The 24,906-nt window shown below is 45.5% G+C and overlaps 1 protein-coding gene across 1 annotated transcript in view; it reads left to right on the top strand.

Annotated features, from left to right (window-relative positions):
* The window catches only part of bmp2k (BMP2 inducible kinase), a 57,769-nt gene extending 32,863 nt beyond the window's left edge, over positions 1-24,906 (top strand). The window contains exons 5-16 of the mRNA XM_030723675.1: positions 4,884-5,005; positions 7,023-7,104; positions 9,597-9,729; positions 10,758-10,861; positions 10,942-11,021; positions 11,146-11,294; positions 11,931-12,115; positions 12,202-12,384; positions 14,352-14,572; positions 15,522-15,685; positions 16,059-16,175; positions 23,404-24,906. Coding sequence (XP_030579535.1) covers positions 4,884-5,005; positions 7,023-7,104; positions 9,597-9,729; positions 10,758-10,861; positions 10,942-11,021; positions 11,146-11,294; positions 11,931-12,115; positions 12,202-12,384; positions 14,352-14,572; positions 15,522-15,685; positions 16,059-16,175; positions 23,404-24,782 — 2,919 coding nt within the window. The 3' untranslated portion in view covers positions 24,783-24,906. The remainder of the gene's footprint in view (positions 1-4,883; positions 5,006-7,022; positions 7,105-9,596; positions 9,730-10,757; positions 10,862-10,941; positions 11,022-11,145; positions 11,295-11,930; positions 12,116-12,201; positions 12,385-14,351; positions 14,573-15,521; positions 15,686-16,058; positions 16,176-23,403) is intronic.

Below are 24,906 nucleotides of genomic sequence, written 5' to 3'. Positions count from 1 at the left end.
TTTTCCCACCATTCATACCGCCCCTTGTTATGTCCAAATAACGCAGTTTAGTTTCATGAGTCCACAGCACCTTATTCCAAAATGAAGCTGGCTTGTCCAAATGTGCTTTAGCGACTCTGTTTGTGGCGTGTGTGCAGAAAAGGCTTCTTCTGCATTACTGTCCCATACAGCCTCTCCTTGTGCAAAGTGCGCTCAATAGTTGAATGATGCACAGTGACACCATCTGCAGCAAGGTGATGTTGTAGGTCTTTGGAGCTGCTCTGTGGGTTGACTATGACTGTTCTCACCATCCTTCTCCTCTGCCTATCTGAGGTTTTTCTTGGCCTGCCACTTCAGGCCTTAACTAGAACTGTGCCTGTGGTCTTCCATTTCCTCACTATGTTCCTCACAGTGGAAACTGACAGCTGAAATCTCTGAGAGAGCTTTTTGGATCCTTCCCCTAAACCATGTACATTTTGCATACATGCAGTGCAATACAATGTTTTAATGGATAGGCAAGAGTATATTTACTACCAAGATATCCAGAATTTTTCAACACCGGGATGTGTTTTTAATACTTCCTATTACATTAAAATACCACCAAACCAGGAGAAATTAAATGTCATGAAAAAATATCAACATTTTCTTTGTACACTTTTGGGGAGGGGGTCTGAAAAAGAGTAAACTTTGGAAAATGTTGATAATTGTGAATGACCCCTTAATGTGCTGGAAAATCATGAAAATTGACCTTGGAAGTGCTTAAAAGGTGCTTGAATTTGATCCTGGAAAAGGTGTACGAACCCTGACTTTAACGTCACACAGGGCTGCAACTAAAGATTATTTTGGTAGTCGACTGATCTGCCAGTTATTTTTTCAATTAGTCGACGATTATGGGACGCATCGACATTAAAATTCCACGTTGACTAATTTTTGTAGTCGACGTCATCGATTATCCACCAGCGTCTTCATTTTCTGCGTAGACGCCGATTAATGCTAATCTTTTATAGAGCAACAACAGAGTCAGTCCTCCGGTACGCTCTCACTGGCTGGTTTGGAAATCTAACAGTTAGCTCAAAAACGCAAATTTAATAAAAACAGCGGATCGTGGGTCACACTCCCTCAAACCTTCAGGAGCTCTTTGACCAGGCAGTCATTGTGTCAGCCGGCAGCTCCATGTTCTGCACACAGTGTGTGTGCAGGTGAATTCAGGGCGGAGGTACAGGGGTCCTCTTTGTAAATGCAACAGGCACAAACACTCATTTGTACTCTTATCAATTAAGCTAATCAACGAGCAAACATGAAAATTACATATGGCAAATTTCATAGATTTTATCAAGTGTATATTGTTTTTATTATATTTACGGTTCTTTTGTCCATGTAAAGTTTATAAATTGTGTTGTCTTATTGTATTTGTTGGATTTTTTGTGGTGTTTTTGCTCTGTTGTACCCTCTTCCACCCAAGAGAGACAAATAAAGGATCTTGATCTTGATTATGTCGACGAATCGTTGCAGCCCTAATCTCAGATGATATTTATAAGTGAACTAAATCTGCTTGGTTAGCAAGGGGGATGCTTTTGTTTCACTTCACTGCTTCCTTTGCCAGCTTGTTCACTTATTTCTTCCTCTCATCTGATAATTTCATCTGTGACCTTTTCCTGTTTCTTCCAGAGCTCCAAAGTTAGATTTTCCCGTCCAACTCTGACTTTTAGATTTCCAGTTCACAGGGTGGCTGAGAGCCAGGCTTGCCCTCATTTGCTGATGCTTGGAGACTGGTGGTAGTTTCCCACCCTGGTTGAATCCTCCTCAGTGGCCCCATCAGTGCACTGCTGTACCCAGTCCAGTTGGACGAGCCTCTAAACAGTGCAGTCCCTTCAGCTCCACAGGCTGGTCCTCTGTTTGCTGTCTATCTGTTCAGCCTACACGGCTTACATAATGTTGCAGGGACACAAAAGACCACGGAGGCCCAGTCACGCATTGCCAGGGGAAGTGAGAGTGCAAAAAAGGCCCTTAACCCTGAGCTGTCGACAGATTGAGGCACTCACTGCTGCTTTCATTAGCTCAGATTTGCTTTGGACAGTTTAAAATCTTTTTGGTCTCATCTTCTGTGTCACATTACAAACTCCTCGTTGGTTTCAGTTCAGTCTTTTGTTTCCTGATTCCTGGTTATTGTTCTCGGCCTTCCTTTCTCTCCTTTTCCCAGTCTTTTTACCCAAACATCCTCTTTACGTCTGTTTGATGGTTTTATGTTGTTGCAGCTTCAGCGTGTCCCCGTTTCTCTAACGTGAAAAGAGTAAAAACTTTAACTGGAAGATGAGGCTGTAAAGCTGCACGAGCCTGGCCTGAAACATCGCTGTTAGATTCGGTTTGGTGAGAACTGACGGTGTGTTTTTGTTTTTTAAGGACTTTAACCGTTCCCAGTATAATGTGATAGGAGACGATGAGTCCCAGTTTGGTTGTTTGTTCATCTGTCTGTCACAGCTGATGTGATTTTAGTGGTATGCCTCATATGAGCCTGACTTTCCAAATGCATACAGAGTGCCAGGAAGCAGCGTCTGCGCTTCTTATGATTTTCATTAGACACTGACTGATGAGGTCCTGTCAAAGTCGCCCTTAAATTATGACCAATTATTTGTTAAAAAACAAACGCAGTATTGAATCGTTTGTGGTCCACGAGGGAGAACCAACATGAGAGGCAGCACAGGATTAAGACTGATCTTTTCCTCAGCGTGAGACCAGAAATAAGCCATTAGGGACCCGCAGTGCTTTGTAAGGTTTACTCAGTGTCTGTTCAATCACAACAGTTGAGGTCTAACAGTTTGTCGTCTGCAGTGCAGTCTCACGGCAGTTTGGGAAGTACTCACAACCCCTAATCTGTTGGTCCATGTTTCTGGACAGCCATCTGTTGGCTCTCGACTGAACTGAATCATTTCCATCAACACAAAATTAATATTTTACACTTTTCAAAGGCAAAAAGGTCCACATTTAGAGGTTGGAGGGGTACCAGATCCTATTATTATTATTATTATCTATAAAATATTTTTAAAGAGATGAAAATGTACTAACAAGTGAAGAGTGTGTTAAGAGGGTGGAAGGAGTATTTTTAAGGAGCTGATGAATGAAGAAAGTGAGAGCGGCTGGATGGAGGACAGTTAGTGAATCAGGAAGTGCAGAGGATTATTAAGGAGGAAACGAGGGCAGCGGTGAAGAGTGAAAAGGCAGTTGGGCCTGATGGTGTACCTGTGGAGGTATGGAGATGTTTAGGAGAGAGGGCAGAGGAATTCTTAACCGGATCGTTTAATCTGGAGAGTGAGAGGATGTCTGAGGAATGGAGATGTGCACCAGTACCTGGAGCAAAGGTGATGTGCAGAGCTGTAACAACTACAGAGAGATAAACACAACAACACGCAGCAGGAGGGCTTCGTGCTGACAGAGAGCACTACAGATGCAATGTTCAGTCTGAGAGTGTTGATGGAGAAGTTAGAGAAGGTCAGAAGGAGCTTCACTGTGTCTTTGTGGATCCAGAGAAACCAGCTGAGAGAGGAACTGTGGGCAGTGGCAGAGAAGGATATGAGGGTGGTGCAGGACATGTATGGTGTGCAGTAGGAGTGACAGATGGCTTCCCTTTGGGGGTGGGATTACATCAGGGATCTGCTCCGAGCCCCTTCCTGTCTGCAGTGGTGATGGACCGGCTGACAGATGAGGTCAGGCAGGAGATGATGATGTTTGCAGATGACACTGCGATCTGTAGTGAGAGCAGGAGAGCCTGGAGAGGTGGAGGGATGTACTGAAGAGAAGATTAATCAGTCAGTAGAAACGAGACAGAATGTGTGTGAATGAGAGGGAGAGGTGCAGCAAGGAGGAGAGGTAGTGAAGCTCGCTGATGCTTTTTCCACATGTAAAAACAGCCCAAAAGGCTTCGCAGAACTCTAGAAGGTTCAGGTGTTCGGCTGATACCTGTTTACAGTCACTGATAACAGCAGCTAGAGCTGCACCACACAGCGGGCCTGGGGTTGAAGCACAGTAGGCCTGTGCAGGGTTACTGGTGGATAGTGCTGTTAGACACACAGTTAACAGGAAGCCTGCGCTCTTTGAGACAGACAGCTAGTGATGGTGCTGCTTTTCTTATTTAATAATAATCCATGACTTTGTCATTTTTGTCCTGGACTCTGAAAATGTCTGTAAAGTGTTGAGGTCACATGATTACTGAACATATTCGAAATGTAAATTATTGGTCATTACGCCGGGGGTGACCCAGAGGATGCACCCCCAGCCCAGCCTCACTCATTGTTCCAACATTTTGGACAACAGCTGCACAAACTGCGTCAGAAGCTGATTGTCTCGGTTCTCCTCTTGGCCTTCTTTGTCCTCTTCGTCTTCCTCTAGGCACTCGATTTTCTCCATATTTCTAACGCCCTTTGACCTCTGCATGTTAAGATCCATTGTTCTAGCCCACATGCAAACAACTAGCCTTTCCTATAGCAACCGTGTGAGTGTGATCAGTGTGTCACTAAGCCAGTGGCTTAGTGTTTACACCTGGGGTAAGGTGTGCTCTCCCCAGTGTGGAAAAGTCTGACTTGAGCATGTAGGCAAGAGAAATGGTTACAATGTGTTAATAAAAGAGCTGACTGCATGTATAACTGCAGATAACACTTGTTGATTTTAAGACCTCCTTAGTTATGATTTACCAACATTTAGACCTGGTGACAGCTGCAAACTGAAACATCTGTAAGTGAAAAAAGCCATCAGCTGCAAATGATGAAAGTACAGCATTAAAACTGCAGCGGAGACGCTATAAAAATACTGTAATCTGACAGACTGCATCCATGCTGTGTGGTGTTGCATTTCCATTATGTCACCTTTCTCATGAAAAAAACCCAAATCCTTCTCTGTTCCTTTTTTGCCAGGTGGAGAATATCCTGCTGAATGACCAGGGAAATTATGTGCTGTGTGACTTTGGCAGTGCCACTCACAGAGTTTTACTGCCACAGAAGGACGGCGTGGCCGCTGTGGAGGATGAGATTAAGAAGTAAGGGCTTTCAGGGCCTAGACCTAACCAATTATATGATGATTATTAATGCATTGAAATAACAGTGTAAAAAAGTGTCCTGTGCGGGGTGAGCGGTGAAATATATCACACCAACCTCTTCCTCTTCCAGTCTGCAAACTTGGACTTTTTTTTTTTTTCCTTTTTCTTCATGGACATGAAACAGTTAATATGAGACTGGTTAGAAGTTAATATTTCACATTCTGAGACTGTGTTGGAATATAGTACCTGTTAATAATGATATTTAATAATAATATGCCTGTTAATACGGGACATTTCATTGTTGTGCTGGTGGAATAAAATTGGTGAAATTATTATTAATAACTTTAACCTGGAATCTTTTGTGTGGGAATATCCTGGGCAGCATTAAGTATTTAGTAAGAGTTTGTAAAACACTTTAATTTCATCATCACAAACCAGACAACAAATGATCTGTTAATAGAAATCACTGTCAGTCGGCCTTTATGACACGTGAACTCTCCACCTGCTGCCCCGAGTAACAGTAATAATGCTATCTTTGCCTGACCAGGTGTGTGGGTGGAGCTGCCTGAACACACACACACACACACACGTGTGGCTAACATTGGTACTTTGTTACATTGTCATCTTTCTTAGTTTCCACTTTGCTTGTTTATATGTTCCAGTCAGAGGAGGAGGGGGGTGCTGCCATCTGTGGTGGGCGGCTGCATAATGTCTTAGACCCACCAGTTATCCAAGATTATGCCCAGTAATGGGATGCGGTAACGGTGGCACTTCTTGGCCACTGCACGTTTGCTTGGCAGGGACCTGCAGTCCTAGATATGAATGCTGTTGGCATCGTGTCAAATCACAGCGGTCTGTTCAACTTTGGCCTGTTAAATTTCACACTTACAGCTGCAATAAAGTGCAGCATGTGGTGCTTATCAGCAGTATATGACCATGTGTAAACCTGCCTGGTCATACAGAAACAGGCTTTTGAACTGCACTGACTGCAGCTGGTTTTCACAGCTCAAAGCTGGACGCACTCAACCAGCTGCTTTGAATGTATCAGATTCTGAGGAGGAAACACGATGAAGCGTTTGTCCTCCTGTTACAGTGAACTTAATTTGGCAGATTCTTTTTGCAGTCTTTGCTTCTGTACATCAGGAAGCAGAGACGTCATCAGTGCAAAGTTTGCTCGAAGTATTGAAGGCTTTCGTTTATGTCAAAGTCCAAAACGTCGCACAGAAAAGGCTGAATTTTAACTTCAGTTACAGTTTTGGCTTCAAGTAAAAACACAAACTGGGATAAAACGATCACTCGTGTGCACATATCTTTGTTACAGAGCTGTGTGTGTGTGTTACAAATCAAGCACACTGCTTTCCTTCACAATGATGTGTTTTTGCTTTTCCCTACATTGTTTGTAGCGCTGAGCCAACCGATAAAAGATCACGTGAATGTGAAGTTCTCCTTGACTGTACCCAGCCTCTCATTGAGCTGCGTTTAGGTACCTCGTGGTAGGTATCCTTTCCTACCCTTCCTGATCAGCATTAAAGCAGCTGACTGACAGAGACTAGCTGCTAACACAGCAGAGCGTTTAAAGACATCAAAAACCAATGGATCTGTACCCGCCGGGTGGTGAGGAAAAAGCCCAAACACCCGACACACCCTCCCAATTTGTTGGCCTATTCAAGCTGCAGATTTCACACGGAGGGAGAGACTGGACATGTTTCAACCCCTCCTCCACCCCAGCACCTGTAGGCTCCAGGTGATGTTCCGTCTTCACTCCCCAGTTTTCTGTGTAACACATTTGCAGGGAGTGATGAGCTCACAGTGTTAACTGTGTTCTGTTGGAATCGCTCATTTCAAAGGGTTTGAGTGACTGAAAAGAAAATATAAAACACTTGCTCCTGAAAATGCGGCGAGTATAAATGCAAATCAGCAGTGAGAGGAGGGGAGAAGTTTCTAGATGTGTCCTTACGTTGGATTTTGAACATTGACCCGTCTTCCATTAACTACTTCCTGTTGTTGTGTCTCACAGGTACACAACCCTTTCATATCGGGCGCCAGAGATGATTAACTTGTACGCAGGAAAAGCCATCACCACTAAGGCTGATATATGGGTAAGGTCTGTTTGTATGTGTGCTGTGTCACACAGGCAGCAAGGCTGGTTTGGCCTGGCAGCACTCTGCCCCGACAGGTTCCTCCTCTCTCTGTCTTTCTTCCTCCCCCGGCTGTTTGCCTCCACCAGCTCTCGGCAGAGTTTTTGCCTTCATAAAACATTGAGCAACATCAGTAAGAACAAAGCCAGAGCTCCATCTCATCTATTCTTCCCTCCCTGCTCCCCGTCCTCTTCCATTTTCCCTCAATTTGAGATTATTAGGCCCAGTTAAGAGCCTCGATAGGCTTGTGTGAAACGGGCCTCTGCTGTTCTGAAGCTGAGAGCAGAGGAGCAGAAACAAGCGCTTGGACAGAAGCCGCTGAGGACTCGGGTATGTTGGTACGCTACAATGGCCAAGGACACAAAGGTTTTCATAGTGTGCATCCGTTTTAGTTTGCAGCAGTAAAAAATAGCTAAAATTATCAGTAACAGTTGGAGGAACTGGTGACGTTGACATTATATCAGAGAATCCAGTGTTTTCTTTACAAAATCCCAAAGCTGCACTCAGCTCGAGTCGGCCTGACAAAAAGAGACTTTGGTTGGGTAAAAATGTTCATCTCTGCCTCCCCTGCTGGAGCTCCAGGAAAAAGAGTGATGATGCTTTTGGCCATTATTGATCAGCGTAACGTTGATGCTTCTGCTGTGAATGTCTGTAAAGGATTCCTCACTGCCTTTGAGTACATGCATAATGATTAAGAATTATTATGAAGAAGAATTATTAAGTATAAAAAGTGGCTTCAGTCTGTCAGAGCTGTTCAAACTGTTTAAATCAATACCTCCAAAGACTTCAGGCTGGATAAGACATCATTGACTGTCAGTGTGCATATCAACAGATGTGAAGGAAAGTAACTACTCGTCCTAAAAGTCTCTACTTCCTGTCAGCGACCCTCTTTCGCTTGGCATTGAGTTGTTGTATACATTAAGCCTCACACACACATCATTTCTCCTTTGCTTTGTGGGGCTGTTTGGTGTCTCGCTCAGGTCAGACCTTAGCTGATTAGATGTTGAGGAGGAGGATGGTGGAGAATATCTTCAGATGGAAACGTTTCCTTAATGCTGCGGCTAATTCCAGAGTCTCTTTCATCTCCAGCTGCATTGTCAGCATAAATGCTGGAGACCGGAGCCAAATATAGCTCAGGCTGAATATATGATTTGGTTCGGAGCACTTTAGCATGTGGGTTTGTTTGGACAGCCTGGAGAGCAGACTCGGGGCCTGTCTTTGTAAAAGCAGTTCTTTAGCCTGTGACATGAATAACAACATTAATTAGTTTGTAAGCAGACCTGTGCACCATAGTCAAGTCAAGTCAAGTCAAGTTTATTTATAAAGCACATTTAAAACAACGACGTTGACCAAAGTGCTGTACAAGATCTGTAACCCCAAGGACTATACTAAATAAAAATAAAAAAATATATAAATAGTAGGGAAAGAGAGGCAGCAGCGTTTCCAGGGTCAGGGCATACCGTCTTAACCTGTTCGGTGGTTGTGTTTTAATGAGTGCCACAGATAATTCTCCCTCTTGGAGCTCTTACAAAGACTTCCTGTATCCTCTGGCGGTAACCTTGATTTGTTTCCTACTTAAACTCAGTTATTTTATAGTCCTCACAGCTTCATTCACACATACAGAAGTGATCGATTTCAGGTGCTCCTGGGTTCAAACCCAGGACCGCCTGAGCCACCGTGCCGCTTCCAGCAGGTTTGTTTTGGGGAGCCAGTCTCTCGGATGGTGAGATGCTGTCACAGCTGGAGCAAAGTGGAAACTGTTGGTGTACGAGTGACTGTAAGAAGAGAGCCGCCGTGAGCTGCAACGCGAGTCTGTGCTGGCGGTGGTTTATTTACGATGTTGTCATGTGCATATTTTTAGCTCTATGAATTTTTCAGGTCGGCATCATTGTGTTTTAGAAAAAGACGACCAGCATCCTGATTTGGCCACGAGGTGCCCCCAAATTATTGAAAGCAGCTTAAAGATTAATTAGGAGGACATCAAGAATTCGGTAAACGTGCATTCAAAGTTGGTCAGTGTTGTCTGCATCTTCAGCAGTGAGGAAAGCAGCCGGGTCCTGATGGCTGCTTCTGAGTTTCACCTTAAACTGTTGGAGCTGTCGGGGCTGAGTGTGCAAAAACCAAACAGCTCGTCAGCTGCAAACAAAATGTTTATACAGCCAAAATTCCAGGCATTCAGAAATTATTATTATTATTATTATTATTATTATTATTATTATTATTATTTAGGCAAAGTTCCATTTGCAGCTGCTTGGTGTTGAGACCAAATGAAATGGTGTTTGAACTGAAACGTGCATATACCCCTCACACTGAGGGTTTGGGCTTAGCGCTGCAATACTGTAACAAAACTCTGATATCACGTTGGCGCCGACACCGAAGACCTGAAGCGGCGCCCACCCTCAGAAGTAACTGGATACAGGTGTTTGACCAGACTGTTTGTGTTTGCTCCACAGGCACTTGGATGCTTGTTGTACAAGCTGTGTTTCTTCACACTTCCATTTGGGGAGAGTCAAGTTGCCATATGTGATGGAACCTTTATCGTTCCAGATAACTCCAAATTCTCCTTCAAGTTGCACTGCTTAATCAGTAAGTAGGAGGTTTAATATGGATGATTTGATGTCACAGGGCGCAGCCAAAAGTAGCTTTACAGTAATTAGTAACTGTCCAAGAATAACTTTTATTTAGTGAGCCTTTATCAGGATTTTGTTTTGTTGTGCTTCACCAGTTGTTTAACATTAAAGTGCTGCAGTTTTTCTGCATGTTTGATTTGAAAGTTTTCTTCCATATTATGGGATTCGACTGCAGGCGTGACAGCAGCAAAGTGTCACTTTTAATGCCACTTCACAGATTCCAGCAGTTTCATAATGTGTGTGTGTGTATATATATATATATATATATATATATATATATATATATAAAATATGCACACACCAATGCTGTTTCCACCTTTTTGGTGTGGTTTCTGTGTGCTGCTCTCACCCACAGAGCGATCTCTTTCAGTCTTTTTATTTTTTCCATAACACGTTTAGTCGACTCGATCCTGTTTGAACCGGTCGAGGACCGTCAGTCACGGCAGCTTTGTTTGCTCTCAACTTATTTCACTTCCCCAAATATATCCTGCCGTGGAGCTTCCTCTTTTTAAAGAAAATACTTGACCAACAGCTCCACCTAGTGACCATTGAGAGATTTATTGTTGTTGTTATTGTTGTTTTATATTTTTTCTATATTCTCAGTTCAATATTTAATTTTTATTACTTCTTAATTTTCTTTGAATTATTAAAATATTGGGCAATATTTAAGAATTTTAGAGTAGATATTAGTGGAGAGGTTTAACCTGACCAAGTTTGATCCCTTTGTGCCCCCTTATTAGATGTTAGATGTTAGATTCAACTCATTGTCATTGTGCGCACAAGGCACACAACGTAATGTTCGTTCCAGATCACTCAGCCAGAGACCGGCGCAATGTGGTTTAAGTGGGGCTCGAACCTGCAACCTTCTGGCTGCAAGGCGAGCGCCTACCCACTGCGCCACTGCCACGTTATGTTCTTTCACTTTTAGTCCACTATATAAATCCTGCCCTTGCAGTGTATAATGTGACCTCTCTTTGTCTTCAGGATATATGCTCGAACCAGACCAGGAGAAGAGACCTGACATTTACCAAGTGTCCCATTTTGCCTTCAAATTAGCTGGAAAAGACTGTCCAGTGCCAAATCTCTTTGTAAGTAATGAGGGAGTCAGCATGTGTTTAGCCTCTGCAGACACTGGCTTATTAAATGAACCTCCCTGCTGTTTGTCTAGAACTCTCCCATCCCGACGTCACTGCCAGAGCCTCTGACAGCCAGTGAGGTCGCCGCTAAGAAGAGCATGACGAAAGCCAGGTGCTGCTCACCTACAGTTTTATTATGTATAATCTGAGGATGGAAATGACGGATGACTTAAATCAGCCTGTCAGCATGTTCTCACTGCACATGCTGAGGGACACCTTTGCCTCCTTATTTACAGGATAACAGACTCCGTGGGCCCAACGGAAACATCGATAGCTCCCAGACAGCGGCCGAAAGCTGCCAACAGTAACGTCCTGCCTCTCACCAACACCGTCACCCCCGTCAAGATGTCCGTGCCTTCAGCACCCGTCAGCAACGGCCAGAAAGGTTTGTTGAACATCAGGATGGGCAGAAACAACTACATCACAAACTAAAACCTCTTCCCAGTCAGGGTAATGCTGCAGTGAAAGTCGGCCTTCTTTTCCTGCACAGTATTTAATTCAGACTTCTATCTGGGAGATTTAATGACACTGTCAGCAGTACAGGGCTCCTAATGCTCTGACCTCTGACCCAGAGCACCAAACCACAGTTAACCCTCTCCACACACACACACACACACTTGAATTTATTAGTCGACATGAGTGGACCGATGTCAGCTAAAGGCTCTGAAGTCACACCATTTATATAGCTCTGACAGCTGTCATCTCAGTTCTCCATTTATTCTTGTGTTTTTACTATTTTCAAATGTCTTCATAGTTCATCTGACTCTTTAAGGGAAGTCGGTTGAGGCACTTTGCCTATGAAGCAAAGTGTGCTGTCTGTTAAAGGTGTTTTAAACCTGAGGCTGTGGCATTTCTGCACATTTGGCCATGCACGCTTTTTTTTTTTTTTTTTTGGTAATGTTGTGTCTGTATGCCTCCACAGTGGATTTTAACTGAAACAGTCGATGTGAGTTCAGCTTTAATTCAAGTACAGTTCTACCTCTGTTCAAAGAACTCGGTTCTTCTGTGCCTGTCCTCCCAGCTCCCACTCCCGGCTCTGGGCAACCATCCGTACAGCCACAGCGACAGCCCCAGCCCGGCAGTCAGCAACACCGAGTCCTGCAGCAGCTCCAACCTGGTGACCTACGCCTGCAGCAGCTACAGCATCACCATCACCAGGCAGTGCAGCAACAACATGCAAATGCACAGCAACTCCAATACCTCCAGGTACATCATATCACGGTAGAAGTCTCAGTGTTCAAGTCGGCGCTCGGAGGCCGTGTTTTTCACCCTTTCTTTTTGACTCTGCTCAGTACCAACAGGCTGTGCAGCAGTCCCTCCAGCTTCAGCAGCAGCAGCAGCAGCAGCAGCAGCAGCAGGCCCTGCTCCAGCAGCAGCAGCAGCAGCAGCAGCAGCAGGCCCTGCTCCAGCAGCAGCAGATGATGATGCAGCCGATGTATCAGCAGCAGGTTGCTCAGGCTCAGTACGCTGCCATGGTGAGTTCTTTCATAGGTCTTAAGTATGGCACTATGACCTCCAGCATCACAAGGAGGTGCCATAAAGTTCTGTGCCTGCATCTATTATGTTTAAAAAGGGCGTTTGATTTAAATCCAACATCATCTCTGGACCGCTTCCAGCGCTCCTTCTGATCAGAGGCCCAGAGACCGACCAGCTTTCCCAGTATCTCCATCTGCAGTCATGTAGCACCAGTGCTCAGTATTTAAAAGTAAAAAGGTAAAACTTGGACAAATCCCAGTTTTCCCAGTTCTGGCCGTATCAACAGCGTGCACCTTTTGGCCTTCTGTGGCTCGGCTTACTCGGTCTGCACTAACACTGACGGCCATCAAATTTAATTGGCTTTTTGTTCATCCCATTCAGGCAACTGAGAAATTCATGACAGCATTGCAGAGCAGAAGACTTTATCCAAAACTGCAGTAAATAGTTTGAGCAAATGACAGCGAAACACATGGAGACACAGCGTGAGATAACACGGAGCTGAATATTTCATTTAATGTCAGAATGGCCTAAATTTGCTCTCTGTTCCAAACACTGGCAGCCAGTCCTCCTCCCTCGAATCTCTGCGTCTGTGCCAAGCAGCATTGGAAGCAGACGCTCAAACTTCCTACTGAATCTGTCCAAATATTCTGAAAACTAGTATTTACTGAATCAAACACACAAACACAGGTCCTCCAAATGTGCACTGTAAGGGCGGCGCAATTTTTAGTCTGTTTCCCACTGAACGCGTACCATCTGTTTTATTTCAGTGGCAATCTGGTGTGAGTGAAGCCACGAGGGGATCGAACAGAGGGTGAAATGGAGCAGTTTTATCTGTGTTGCGTTCTGACATATGAAGCAGTTCACAGTCAGTTCACATTCACCAGGCGAGCGCTCAGAATCACTGTTCTTATTCCCGAGGTACCTGCTTAGTGTTTAAAAAGCAGCGTTTCCACCGCGATCTTAGACCTGCTCCTTATTGTGAGGAAGACGCTCTGCAGATTTGTAATATGGTTTAATGACATCGGAGCAGCTTCATTCGTGCAGCACTTTAAAAAGCACAACAGCAGTGTGAAGAAAACTGCCTCACAAATATGGAGACGAGAGGAAATGTGTAAAATGGGCTTCGATGATTGGAGGATTAAGAGAACTTGTTAAAAGCAGCAGGTAACACAAACCATAAACCGTATTAGAAATGTTTCCCGTGTCAGACTCAGCTCGTTACCTTTTACATTCAGAGGTCTGCAGGGTGCTGTTCTGCTGTGACCCTCAGGCAGTCAGCTGGTCTTTGTCTCAGTGACGATCTCATTAAACTGTAGTCATAACAACACTCAGAACAGCTGTTCTGGTCCAGGCAGCGTTCATTCTGAGGAAAAAGTGCCAAAACAAACTAACGGTCTGCTGATGACGTCACTAAGTTCGAGCGTAGCCACCATGACGTGACAGATTGGTTATTAAAGCCTCGTGTGCGTGTGTGTCTGTGTGTGTTATAAAACTATTGTGTGTGTGTGTGTCTGTGTGTGTTATAAAACTATTGTGTGCGTGTGTGTCTGTGTGTGTTATAAAACTATTGTGTGTGTGTGTGTGGGGGGGGGATCTGACTCATCAGTCACAAGATAATCAGCAGTGGTCGCAGCCTGGAAAACGCTCCTTTCTGACTGTAAAATAAACTTTATTCAGTGCGTTAGCTGCAGCGTGAATCCTCCGTCAGCTCCACATTGTTGTGTTTATCAGGCAGAAGATTGATCTGTTAGCCAGTGTGAGTTGGTCATTGTTAGCTGACTTGTTCAGTTTGGTGTTCGATGTGCTGTTTGACTTTCATTCCCTCACCCCTCCCCTCCACCGTGTCCCCAGCTTTCCAAATCCAGAACTGGTTTCTAACATTTCATCATCATTATGCACCATGAATAAATGGTCCGTCCCTCATTCCCTTCCACCCCTTCTTCTCCCTCTCTTCCTTCCCTAACAGCTGCAACAGTACCAACAGGCTTTTGTCCAGCAGCAGCAGCAGCATCCACAGCAGCAGCAGCATCATCCCGCTCAGCAGCCACTCCCCTATATGTCTTCCCCTCTTGAGTTCCAGATCCCTCTGGGTTCCTATAATGCGACCACACCCACCACAGGAACTGGAGCTGGTACTGGGCAGTTGGGGGGGCTGTCTCCTGTGGATCCCTTGTACACTAACCCCAGGTAATGTCTTTTAGTTGTACCACTGGATGGATGAATGTCTTTTAATCTGCACGATACTGCCAACAGTGTCCACTCACCATCCACATCACTGAGTCCAGGTGTTCCCGTCACTTCCACAGCCACAGGTGTATAAACCAAGCACCTAGGCATGCAGACTGCTTCTACAGACATTAGTGAAAGAATGGGTCGCTCTCAGGAGGAATTCAGCTGCCTTCTCTCCAACATCAGTGTCTGACCTCACAGATGTGCTTCTGGAAGAATGGTCAGAAATTCCCATAAACACTCCTAAACCTGTGGAAAGACTTCCCAGAAGAGCTGAAGCTGTTATAGCTGCAAAGGGTGGGCCCACATCATATTAAAGCCTCTGGGTTAAGAGTGGATGGTACTCAGGTTCATGTGTGTGAAGGCAGGCGAGTGAATCCTGTTGGCAGTGTGGAGCATTAATGGAACTGAAGTTTCTTCCTTCCTGAATATAAAAGTATTTGCCTTAATCACCAAAACTGAAGCACAAACCTCTTTGATCTGTACCACACAAATTATAATATTTAGAACATAATTAAATGTGAGGCCTAAGAGACTTTGAGCCCCAAAACCTCATAATACAGCTGCAGTGATGAGGAAACTACCCACAGAGGCCATTCTAGTGTGACCCGGCTTTAAAGTAGTTTATTTCTGCTGTAACATTTTAACGTGGGACTCTGTGGGGACGGACTCACTTTTGAAGCCAGACCCAAGTGGCCATTAGAGGAACTGCAGTTTTTTCTCCCACTCCAGTCCCATTGGTTGCTGGAAAAACTTGATGGATCTAAAGTCTCAAAAGTATCAGTTTTCTTTGACCTCCCTCCTCCTCAGACTCTGTCGGCGTCTGTAGAGAGCCGGGGCCTTTGCTTTGGTTGTTGTGCAGTCGTCCTGCTCTGTGTTTGATTCGTCTGTCTCCTCTCTGCTGTAGGAACCCTCTGCTTGCCACCGATGGGGTCACCCCGCCTTCTCAGAGCTGCAGCATAGTCAGCAATCCTCCCGATATGTCAGGCTGGAACCCTTTTGGAGAGGACAACTTCTCCAAATTGACCGAGGAGGAGCTGATCGACCGGGAATTTGACATGCTCAGAGCAAGCAAGTGACCTCTTTAAATGTTTTTGTTGTTTAAGAAAGAAAAGGAGCATATTGGTAAGATGTTGTTTCTCCTGAATGTCTTTTTCAGAAAGAGGAAAAAACTCTGGCACATAAATCACATGACTGTTTGTCTCTGTGTTTATTTAGCTTCTTAACCAGATGGAGATTAAACATTTTTCTGTGGTTAAAATAGCAGATTTTGGGCATTGTGCTCTTACTGAGCGTATTCTCAGAGCTGTGGGAGTCTGTACATATTTGAGGATCGTTTATCAGTAACACCCACAATCATATGCAACAATTTATAAACTACTTCTGTCACTTGGTAGCTGTAGATGATCTGAGCGTCTTCCCTTCTGCGATCTCTACTGAACAGAAAAGCCGGTGGAGAGAACGACGAGTGTGGAAGCCGAGCGACCGCCCGCCGCCCCCGCCGCCAAGCCCCTTCCTCCAGAGGATCTCTTCGGCTCAGTCCCCTTTGTGGCCAACGCAGGCAAGTCTTAGAGGAGTCTCTGCCGTGAGGACCCAACACTGTGGAGCCACCCGCCTCCTCCTCTCTGTCCTCTTCCTGCCCTCCCCTGTCCCAGTCTTCTCCCCCCACCTGACCTCTGGTCAGGAGCGCCTATGCCACAAAGACCCAGCAGGGGGGTCATTTAAAACCAATGATCAGTCAGATTTTTTGTTGTTTCCTGATGTTGGCAGATTTAGATGCGCTTATGCTGTCAGTATGAATAATGATGTTTAAAAGTTGCAGCTCTGTGATTGAATTATGAAGAGAAGGTGTAGCAGGCGTGTCAGTGAATTCAGTGCAGTCAGTGTAAGGCGGGGCTTATTTTCAACTGTCCAACAAACCTTTATGCAAGTGTGATGGGAGTCACTCATAAACACACGTGTCTGCACCAGTGTCAGGAGCACGGTGCTGACACAGAACATGCTCACGGTGAGGCGTTTCTCATTAAATGACACTTCCTGCATAAAAGTACATAATAAAAAAAAAAGTTTGTTGAGAAGAACAAAAACTTCCATGTCAGTGTGCCCGACTGTGAGCACAGCCGGGTGGAATTGCTGTAGTAAAAGCAATATGAACGGACACGTGGTCGGTACTCAAAGGGCTGAGTGATGTCAGCATTCAGTCGTTTAGTTTAGTGGGTCCTTACTGGTGAACGAAAGGCCGTCTAATTAAAATAAATTCAGGAGTCATAAGGATATCTACTTCATGCTGTTTAATTAAAATAAGCAGTGTTACAGTCGTCTCAATAAAGGAGCTTATTCAGTGTTCAGCTAAACACTCGAGCTGCTTTCGGACCTTGGCAGTTCCTCTAACTCTTGGAGGAAGTCTCACCTTTTTGTGTGTCTGAGGGTCATCAAAGAAGTGCTGCTGCTCCAGCACAGAGTCGTTAGTGACGTTAGTGTCCGAGGCAGCACATTCAGTAACACACAGAGAAACGGAGCAGTGTTGAGGTCCACGCCCTCAGGACGTGGTTTTAGCTCATCAAGTAAAACACGATCACTTTCAGACTTCTGACTCTGACGATTTAGTTTGTAAGCTGCTAGCATAGCTAACAGCTGATTATCTTTATGCTGACCAATATACTGTACACCACTTATTACTGCCATCTGTAGTTATTGTCTTCATTGAAGTGACGTGCAGGTACGTTCCTGCGAAGATGCCCCCCCCCCCCCCCCCCCCCATTATGACACAAAGGAACAAAAAGCTCTGCTCATGAGTCTTACTGAGTTACTGTTACTTCACGTTAGCGCTGCAAGCACAGAAATATTGGCCCTCGTGGAGCCCGTCGAACTCTTTGGTCCGAAAGCATCTGTTTGACTTGCTGCTTCCTAAATCTTTTTGTTGGAGTTGGTGCTACATGTTTGGGTTTATTAGGAGATGATGGTACATCTCGCTGAGATGGTATCAGACCCAGCTTTCAGCTCCCGTACGATGACGTGGCCTGAACCGTCGCTCAGCCCTGGTACTAAGAAACTCCACTGAGGAGGGGAAAAAGGAAAGTTGCAAAGTTGTGGCTCGTTGCCGTTTGTTTACATGACGATGCTGTCGACCGTCTGCAGCCATTGAAACTGCAAAGATTCCTCACACGTTGCACAATAATTTTACCTGTTGGGTCGAAGCCTCAAACGTTGTTCATACGTGGAGTCTGCACTTTACTGACTCCGCCCTGATGTAACCCGATGATTCGTCCTTCTCATTGGCTTCATTAACCGGTCAGACTGCACGTGGTTCATTCCCCCGTCACAGCCTCGTTAAAGCAATGTGAATATCTGAGCGCAGTATTTCTACAGTTATCATATCGGTGGCAGCAATAAGCTTCTGTGCCTCTGTGCTCTTCCTGCTCCTTACATGTAAATGTTTCCATGTTTTGATAGGCGATTTAGACACGCTGTTTATAATTAATGGAATATATGTAACGATTAATGCTGAAACACTTATTTTCTAGAGGAGAGAGAGTGAGAGTAGTTTTTTTTCTTCTACAGTAAATTCATCTCAAACATGCCGACTTAATGCAAGTCCAGCTTAGAGTAGATTAAGACAAGATGATGCAATATAACCCTATAAGCACCTGAATGTAAGTGTGGAAATATTTAGTGTCTTCACTTAATACTTAAGGAAAATAAAACTACTAGTTAAAATTGGATAAAAGGAAAAACCAAAAAAGAAGCCAAACCAGTGGAAGGGACGCGAGTACGGAGCTGGTGCAGGAAGGTTGAATGCACCGCTCTGTTGGGAATCATTCCTCCAGGCTGGCATGAGAAAATTTGCAGCAAATTTTGGATCAGCCTTTTCATGTGTTTGTGCCATCAGCTGGTTGGTTCAGGCTTTACTGAAGCCGCTCGGGGCAGGTTTTATCTTCTCCACCTGCCGGTCCGCTGCAGGCGGAGCTTTAAACCCCAATAAACACCCAGTATGTATGATTTCAATAGTTGGAGCTTTGGCGACCCCCGGTGGTCGTGTCAGGCAGGTCATGCATACTTTTATAGGATCGTCTTAATTTTTTTTTGTCTCAGCAGAATTTGAAACTTCCTGCAGACTGACATCTATGAACCAGACGCTGATTAAAAAAAACAACTTTATTTACTGAGTGTGAGTGACAGTTTAAAACATCTACACTGTCAGGCACAGATGACAGCGAGCATGTCATAACCATTTAAGGTCTCCCACTAACCGTCAGAGGTCTGATCAGAAGTAGAACAGGTACCGTCCCTGTACCCGTGACGTGTTATAGGTAATCCTACCCTCAGGCTAATCCAGTGACTGAAATGACTGAGTGTGCTCGTTCACAGCCCTGTTATATTTTATTCATTTATATGTGGTTTTTTGTGTCGGAGCTGAACTGTTTCCTTTTCGACACATCAGATGTTTCCATGCAGGTAATTCTGGTGAAGGTGGTCTGTAAGAAGGTCAGTGGAGCTTCTTCATCATCACTTCTGCTCATTTAGCGTCTGTCTGTGGCAGATTTCACCGCAGGCCGTCACAGTGCAGTGACCGGAAATTACAATAAATACAAAGCATCTATTTCCACACAACCTGCCGTGATCTTTGCCAGTGGACCAGTTCTTAGGTACCAGAAAAGAAAAGGTTATTGAAGTAGAATGAGAAATGAATCAAATACATGTCGGGGGTCATAAATAAAAGACAGCTCGACTCTGAACCGCGTTTTAATGGTTTTACCGGCTGATGGCACATTCTCTCCTGTAAATGTTGCTTATTTCTGTCAGGATGGTGGATTTATTCTTTGTTTGCATATATATTTGAATCCATACAATCCTAAAGGGCTGTATGTTTGCTGGTCCTCACTGTGCTGCTGGTTTTCCGCCTTAAGAGCAGCAAGTGAGCGTTTCCCATCGCGCTCATCCATGCACACACGAACCATATCACAGGTTTTATGGGTGTAGTTACTGGTAGTTCATGTGTTTAGCTGAAGGTAAGTTTGGAGTTGAGACTTAAAGCTGCTGATGCTTCTGTTCCACCTCATGTTTCTGCTCACGTCACTGCCGGCTTTTCTGGGGCCTTTTTGGAAAAACTGCTTCATTTCAGTGTTTTTGTTTCTTTTCATTCTTCATTTAGTGAGACAGCCATTCTCAGAAACATCTTGTTCATGTGTGTTGGTGGATGGGTCTCTAGCTCGCACAGGCCAACCATCAGAGCCAAAAAGAAGTGAAAGGGACAACCAGAGCCATTAATGCACTTTATTTTATTTTGAAAGTGCAAAGAAACAGGAAGTAGTGTCCCAGGATTTTGTAGGATGATGATGATGTTTTATATTGTTTACATTTGCAATGTTTCTGTGCTCTTTCCTCTCTGTCTCGGGGTGTCGTTTCCCCCTTTGTGTTGTTTCTGTTTGCTTTACATCACGCAGGCGTTTGGAAGCCTCCACTAAAACGTTGGGATTTTTATTTTAACTTCTCATTAGAAGTGTTGGAAAACTGTCACAGCTCTTCAGTTTTAGTTGACGTCAGCAGCTCCTGGTACCTCCTGCAGAAAGAAAACAACCTATAGATCAGTAGTCTTCTTGTTTTTGCAGCAGACTGTGTAAAAGGTCCTGTATCATACTGTGAGTGTGAATGTACTTCTTTATAGAATGTTACTGATAAATAAAAACATTGCAAAATCAATGCTCCCTTTGGTTCCTTTTTTATAGCTCCTTGAACACAAGTTTAGTCTCTCCACCACGAGCAAGGTGTTCCTGATGTTAGCATGGCTGTCTCAGGTGTCGCCCAGTCCCACTCGAGCTGAAAGCTGAGCCTGTTTGAGAGGCTGTGCAGCAGCTGGTTGCCAAAACAAGAGTGTGAAACAGAAGCAGCAGCGTGTGCATCACTCGTTCACTGGAATGGGGGGTTAAGGGTGTATTTTAGCCACGGCAGCAGTTCGGCTTCTGTTAAACAGATGAAACTTCCATACAAAGGCGTAGCTGTGAAGCTAAGCCCAGATTAGGCTGCTGGAAACCTGACGGATGTTCTGAAAGGGGTGAAACGTGTTCAGTAAATTCAAGTCAGATTGTTTTTCCTTGTTTATTTGTGGACAGAATTCCTGTTTCACTCATTTCCTTCTGTCTGCAGAGTCATTTCACTCGTGCAGTGTTTGGATCAGTGAGCTTTTATGAGACAGCCCAAACTGAGGAAAACTGATTTATACTGCAAAGAGTGACCAAATGAACATGCTGCGTTACATGATGGATGATCAGCAGCGCATCCACTCAGTCAGCCCCCCCCCCCCCCCCCCCCCCCTCCTCACTGCCCTCCGATCAAGGATACAGGTGGAGGAGGTGAGGAAGGATACGAGGAGAGTCCACGGGCGTGTTAACGAGCCGTCTTTGCTCCGTAGCCTCGTTACAGCTCGCTGACGGCCCCGACCTTAATTCTGTATTTTGGAGAGAAAAGAAAGCACTTACAGAAAAAATGTAAATAATTTTTGTCACCTGATTGCTGAGAATTTGGAGAATAATGGAGGAGAGAAGGTATGCTCTGGCAGCATGGGTCATCACAGTGATGATTTAGACCTCACAGGGTTAAAGTAACATATGACTTATGGCACAGCATCATAAACTGTCACAGCCCATCAGCTGGATTTGATTATGTTAGGTGGAACTATGAAGATACAACATACACTTTTTTTCTCCTTTTAAATCTCACACAGTGAAGTTTGATCACCTTAAATAACTGATCCAGTTTTAGGAATTGTCCTGGTGTGCTGAGAGGGATTGTAGTTCACATGCAGGACAGAGGAGGGTTTCCAGCACCACAATTTTATAGACCCCGTCTCCCTGGAAAGGAAGTCCATTAACCTCCAGAATAAAATGGATTTCCAGTGCTGTGTTCAGGAGCGTGTACGTGCGACCCGTCCGGCGCTCCCTCCCCCCTCGGTGGCCTCATGGAGCCGCTCTGTGCTCGGAGCAGACTGGAAGCTGCTCGTTTCTAGCAGATTTTCTCTCCCGTCACACAAGAGAACAATCAGCTGCATGTTGTCACCACTTATTTGTATCTCTAAGAGATCAGACACAGCTTGTAATCCTTCAGCCCCCCCCCCCCACCGGAGTAACGTTGACAAAACAAATCTGTGTGGCTCTGACATCTTCTCTCATTATTAAAGATGTTTCTGCTGTTTGGCGGGATCGCCTTGTTCCAGGAGGTGAGCATGATTACGAGTAGTAATCCGGGTGGAGGGAGCAGATGCGGAGCAGCTCGGACTTCTTATCTCCGAGTGCTCCTTGTTTCATTTATCGGCAGTAAAGCTTTTGGCTGATCCGCTGTCACGTCCTGCCAGTTTGGATGCTTGGTTTCCATTTTCATGTTCACAGCAGGGGGTCGTTTCTCTTCTTTTTTCCAGCGCTCCTCTAATAGGGAACAATGAATTGGCTCATTGTATATGGCACCGTTTATCTTCAATACAATTGGAGACTATCCACTCGCTAATTAGGATAATTTCTAAGTTGCCATTATGCAAATCTCTTGGACATAAATTTACACACTGAAGGCAGAAAATTTTCCTCCAAATGCCAAAATACATGTAAGAATTTCCAAAAAATGCCGAGTTTAAATAAGAGAACAAAGCTTCCTTTTTAAATCGCTCAACTTTAAAAGTAATTCTGTGAATCCTGAAAAGCCGCTCGTCTTATTTCTCCGGCCTCTAAGCTCGCTCCTCTTATGGCAGGATCAGAGTTAAGAAGTCGCAGCAGCTTTTAGACCATATGGACTTTTATGATTCTGCTTCGATATAAGGAGGTTTCTGCTGATGTGTGGAGGCTGGAGCCCGTCAGAGAGGCAGACCTCCGTCTGTCACTCATCTCTGACTTTTGGTATTAGAGTTTTTATCTGAACCAAGTTCAACATCCTGAAAAAAAGTTATATTTTTAACCAAATCAGTTTTCAGCAGTTTGGATACAAATGAAGAGTTTTTCTGTCATTCGCACTGAAACACATCCGCACGGTGATGCTGAGCTCACACAGATGCTGATTCTTGAACTAGAGTGTTAATGTTGTTTTAACCGATATCAGAGTGAGCTGAAGGTCAGAGTGAGCTGAAGGTCAGAGCGAGCTGAAGGTCAGAGCGAGCTGAGGACGATGAGAAGGAACAAGTCATTTAGCCCCATTTTTCTACAGGGAGGGGGATTCATAAAAGATGGAGGAAGTTTATTACATGAGGGATGTTTGATCTGCTTTCTGCTTATTCACTGAGTAAAACTTCAGCAAAGTGCATTTCAGGTAAACTTTGAGGAGTCGGATCGCCGTGTGGGACACAGCTGCTCAAAATGAGTCGGAGCATATGAAAGGTCCCTTTTGACCTACACTTTGGTACCGGCTCATCTTCTTCACGTGATTCATCTGGTATCAAAATCATTTTCTAAAATAGTCACATTAAAACGTTCCCAGAAAACATTCCACTGATTCTGACGAGGCCAGCTGGGAGACCACCACCGATTTTCCATTAAATCAATTCTTTAAACGTTGCTCAGGAGTCTCACATGTTTAAAGTGATTTTCAGTGTCTTCTGTCCTGTCTCTCCCTCCCCTCAGCCCCCTCACAGCAGATGACCCCCCCTCCCTGAGCCTGGTTCTGCTGGAGGTTTCTTCCTGTTAAAAGGGAGTTTTACCAAGTGCTGCTCATAGGGGGTCGTTTTGATTGTTGGGTTTTCTCTGTCCACCACTGGGACATGATGCGTTGTTATTCTGACTGGTTTCTGTGATACTTGTGTTTTGTTCCTGCAGGTACCAGCGTGCAACAGGCCGAGCAGAGCAGCGAGGAAACCAGTGATCCCACCGCCGCTGAGAGTCTGCAGCCGGCCCACAAGGACTACAAACCAAGCAAGAAGAGCAACGGCAGGCCCGGCGATGAGTCGGACAGCGACTTTGAGTCCGACCCTCCTTCACCTAAGAGCAGCGAGGACGACGAGCCGGAGGAAGACGAAGCCTTGAACAGCGAGCACGGTGAAGACACCGAGCCGGAGAATTTTGGACAGAGGCCTCTGCTGATGGACTCCGAGGAAGAGGGAGAGGAGGATGAAGACAAACACAGCTCCGATTCGGACTATGATGCCAGCAGGGTGAAGAACCGCTCAAAGAAATCCGCAGGAGGTAAAGGAGCTGCTTCCGACACCAGGAGTCCTCCTTCTGGGATGGCTCTGATCACCCCTCCAGAGTCGCCGGGGGGAGCGAGAGCTGTGGAACCCGTGGATGCTTTTGGTGCCATCCCCTTTCTTGGAGGAACCTCGCCCGCGGAACCTTCAGAGGCCACAGATATCTTCACCAAAGCGCCTTTCAGGCAGGTTAGCCACGAGCAGCAAGCAGCTGACGACTTTGATGTTTTTACCAAAGCGCCATTCAACAGGAACCTGTCGAAGTCGAGCAGGAGCGGTGGCGACGTCCCCATGGGCCAAACGCCACCAGTTTCTCCTGAGGGCATCGACGTTTTTGGCTTCTCTCCCTTCCAGCCAAGCCCCGCCGCCCCACCTCCCACCACTTCCAGAAGTGCCGAAGACATCTTCCGGACGCCCTTCGAAGAGTCGGCGAGTCCTCAGCAGCAGAGGCTGAAGCAGCGCAGCCTCCAGAAGCTGTCATCCCGCCAGAGGAAGACCAAACAGGAGGCCACGGCAGGGGGCAGTAATGGCAAGCGGCACCACGGGACACCGACCGGAGGGCGCAAGAGCAACAAGCCGACCTATCGCACACCCGAACGAGTCCGCAGGCACAAAAAGGTCGGCCGCAGAGACTCGCAGAGCAGCAACGAGTTCCTCAGCACCTCTGACTCTAAGGAGAACATCAGTGTGGACATAACGATGGCCGAGGGAGCGTCTCTGCCGGTGGACGACGCCCTGTTAGACCCGTTTGGAGCCAAACCCTTCCACCCTCAGGACGGTGGCCGACACAGCCAGTATCAAGGCCTCGGCGATGGTAAAACCGACATCGGCACAGCCAACGGTAAGTCCTGGACGGGCTCTCTGCACGGAGAGAGCCGAAACATGGATGACTTCGGGGCGGTGCCCTTCACAGAACTCGTCATCCACAGCGGACCTCAGCAGCAGCAGGCACCTTCACAGCCGGTGGACCTCGACCCCTTCGGAGCTGCACCTTTCCCCTCAAAGCAGTAACTCCACCTTCTGTCAGCTGCTTTCTTTCTTTTTGGTTTGGGATCATTTTTAACCAACAAGCTAAAACTTTTTTTCTAAGAACGTTTTAATACATCTGAGTCTGATAACAAACCCTGTGGAGTGA

The sequence above is a fragment of the Archocentrus centrarchus genome, unplaced genomic scaffold, assembly GCF_007364275.1.
Source record: "Archocentrus centrarchus isolate MPI-CPG fArcCen1 unplaced genomic scaffold, fArcCen1 scaffold_26_ctg1, whole genome shotgun sequence".
Classification (NCBI taxonomy): Eukaryota; Metazoa; Chordata; class Actinopteri; order Cichliformes; family Cichlidae; genus Archocentrus; species Archocentrus centrarchus.
This window is presented reverse-complemented; position numbering and strand designations above follow the sequence as displayed.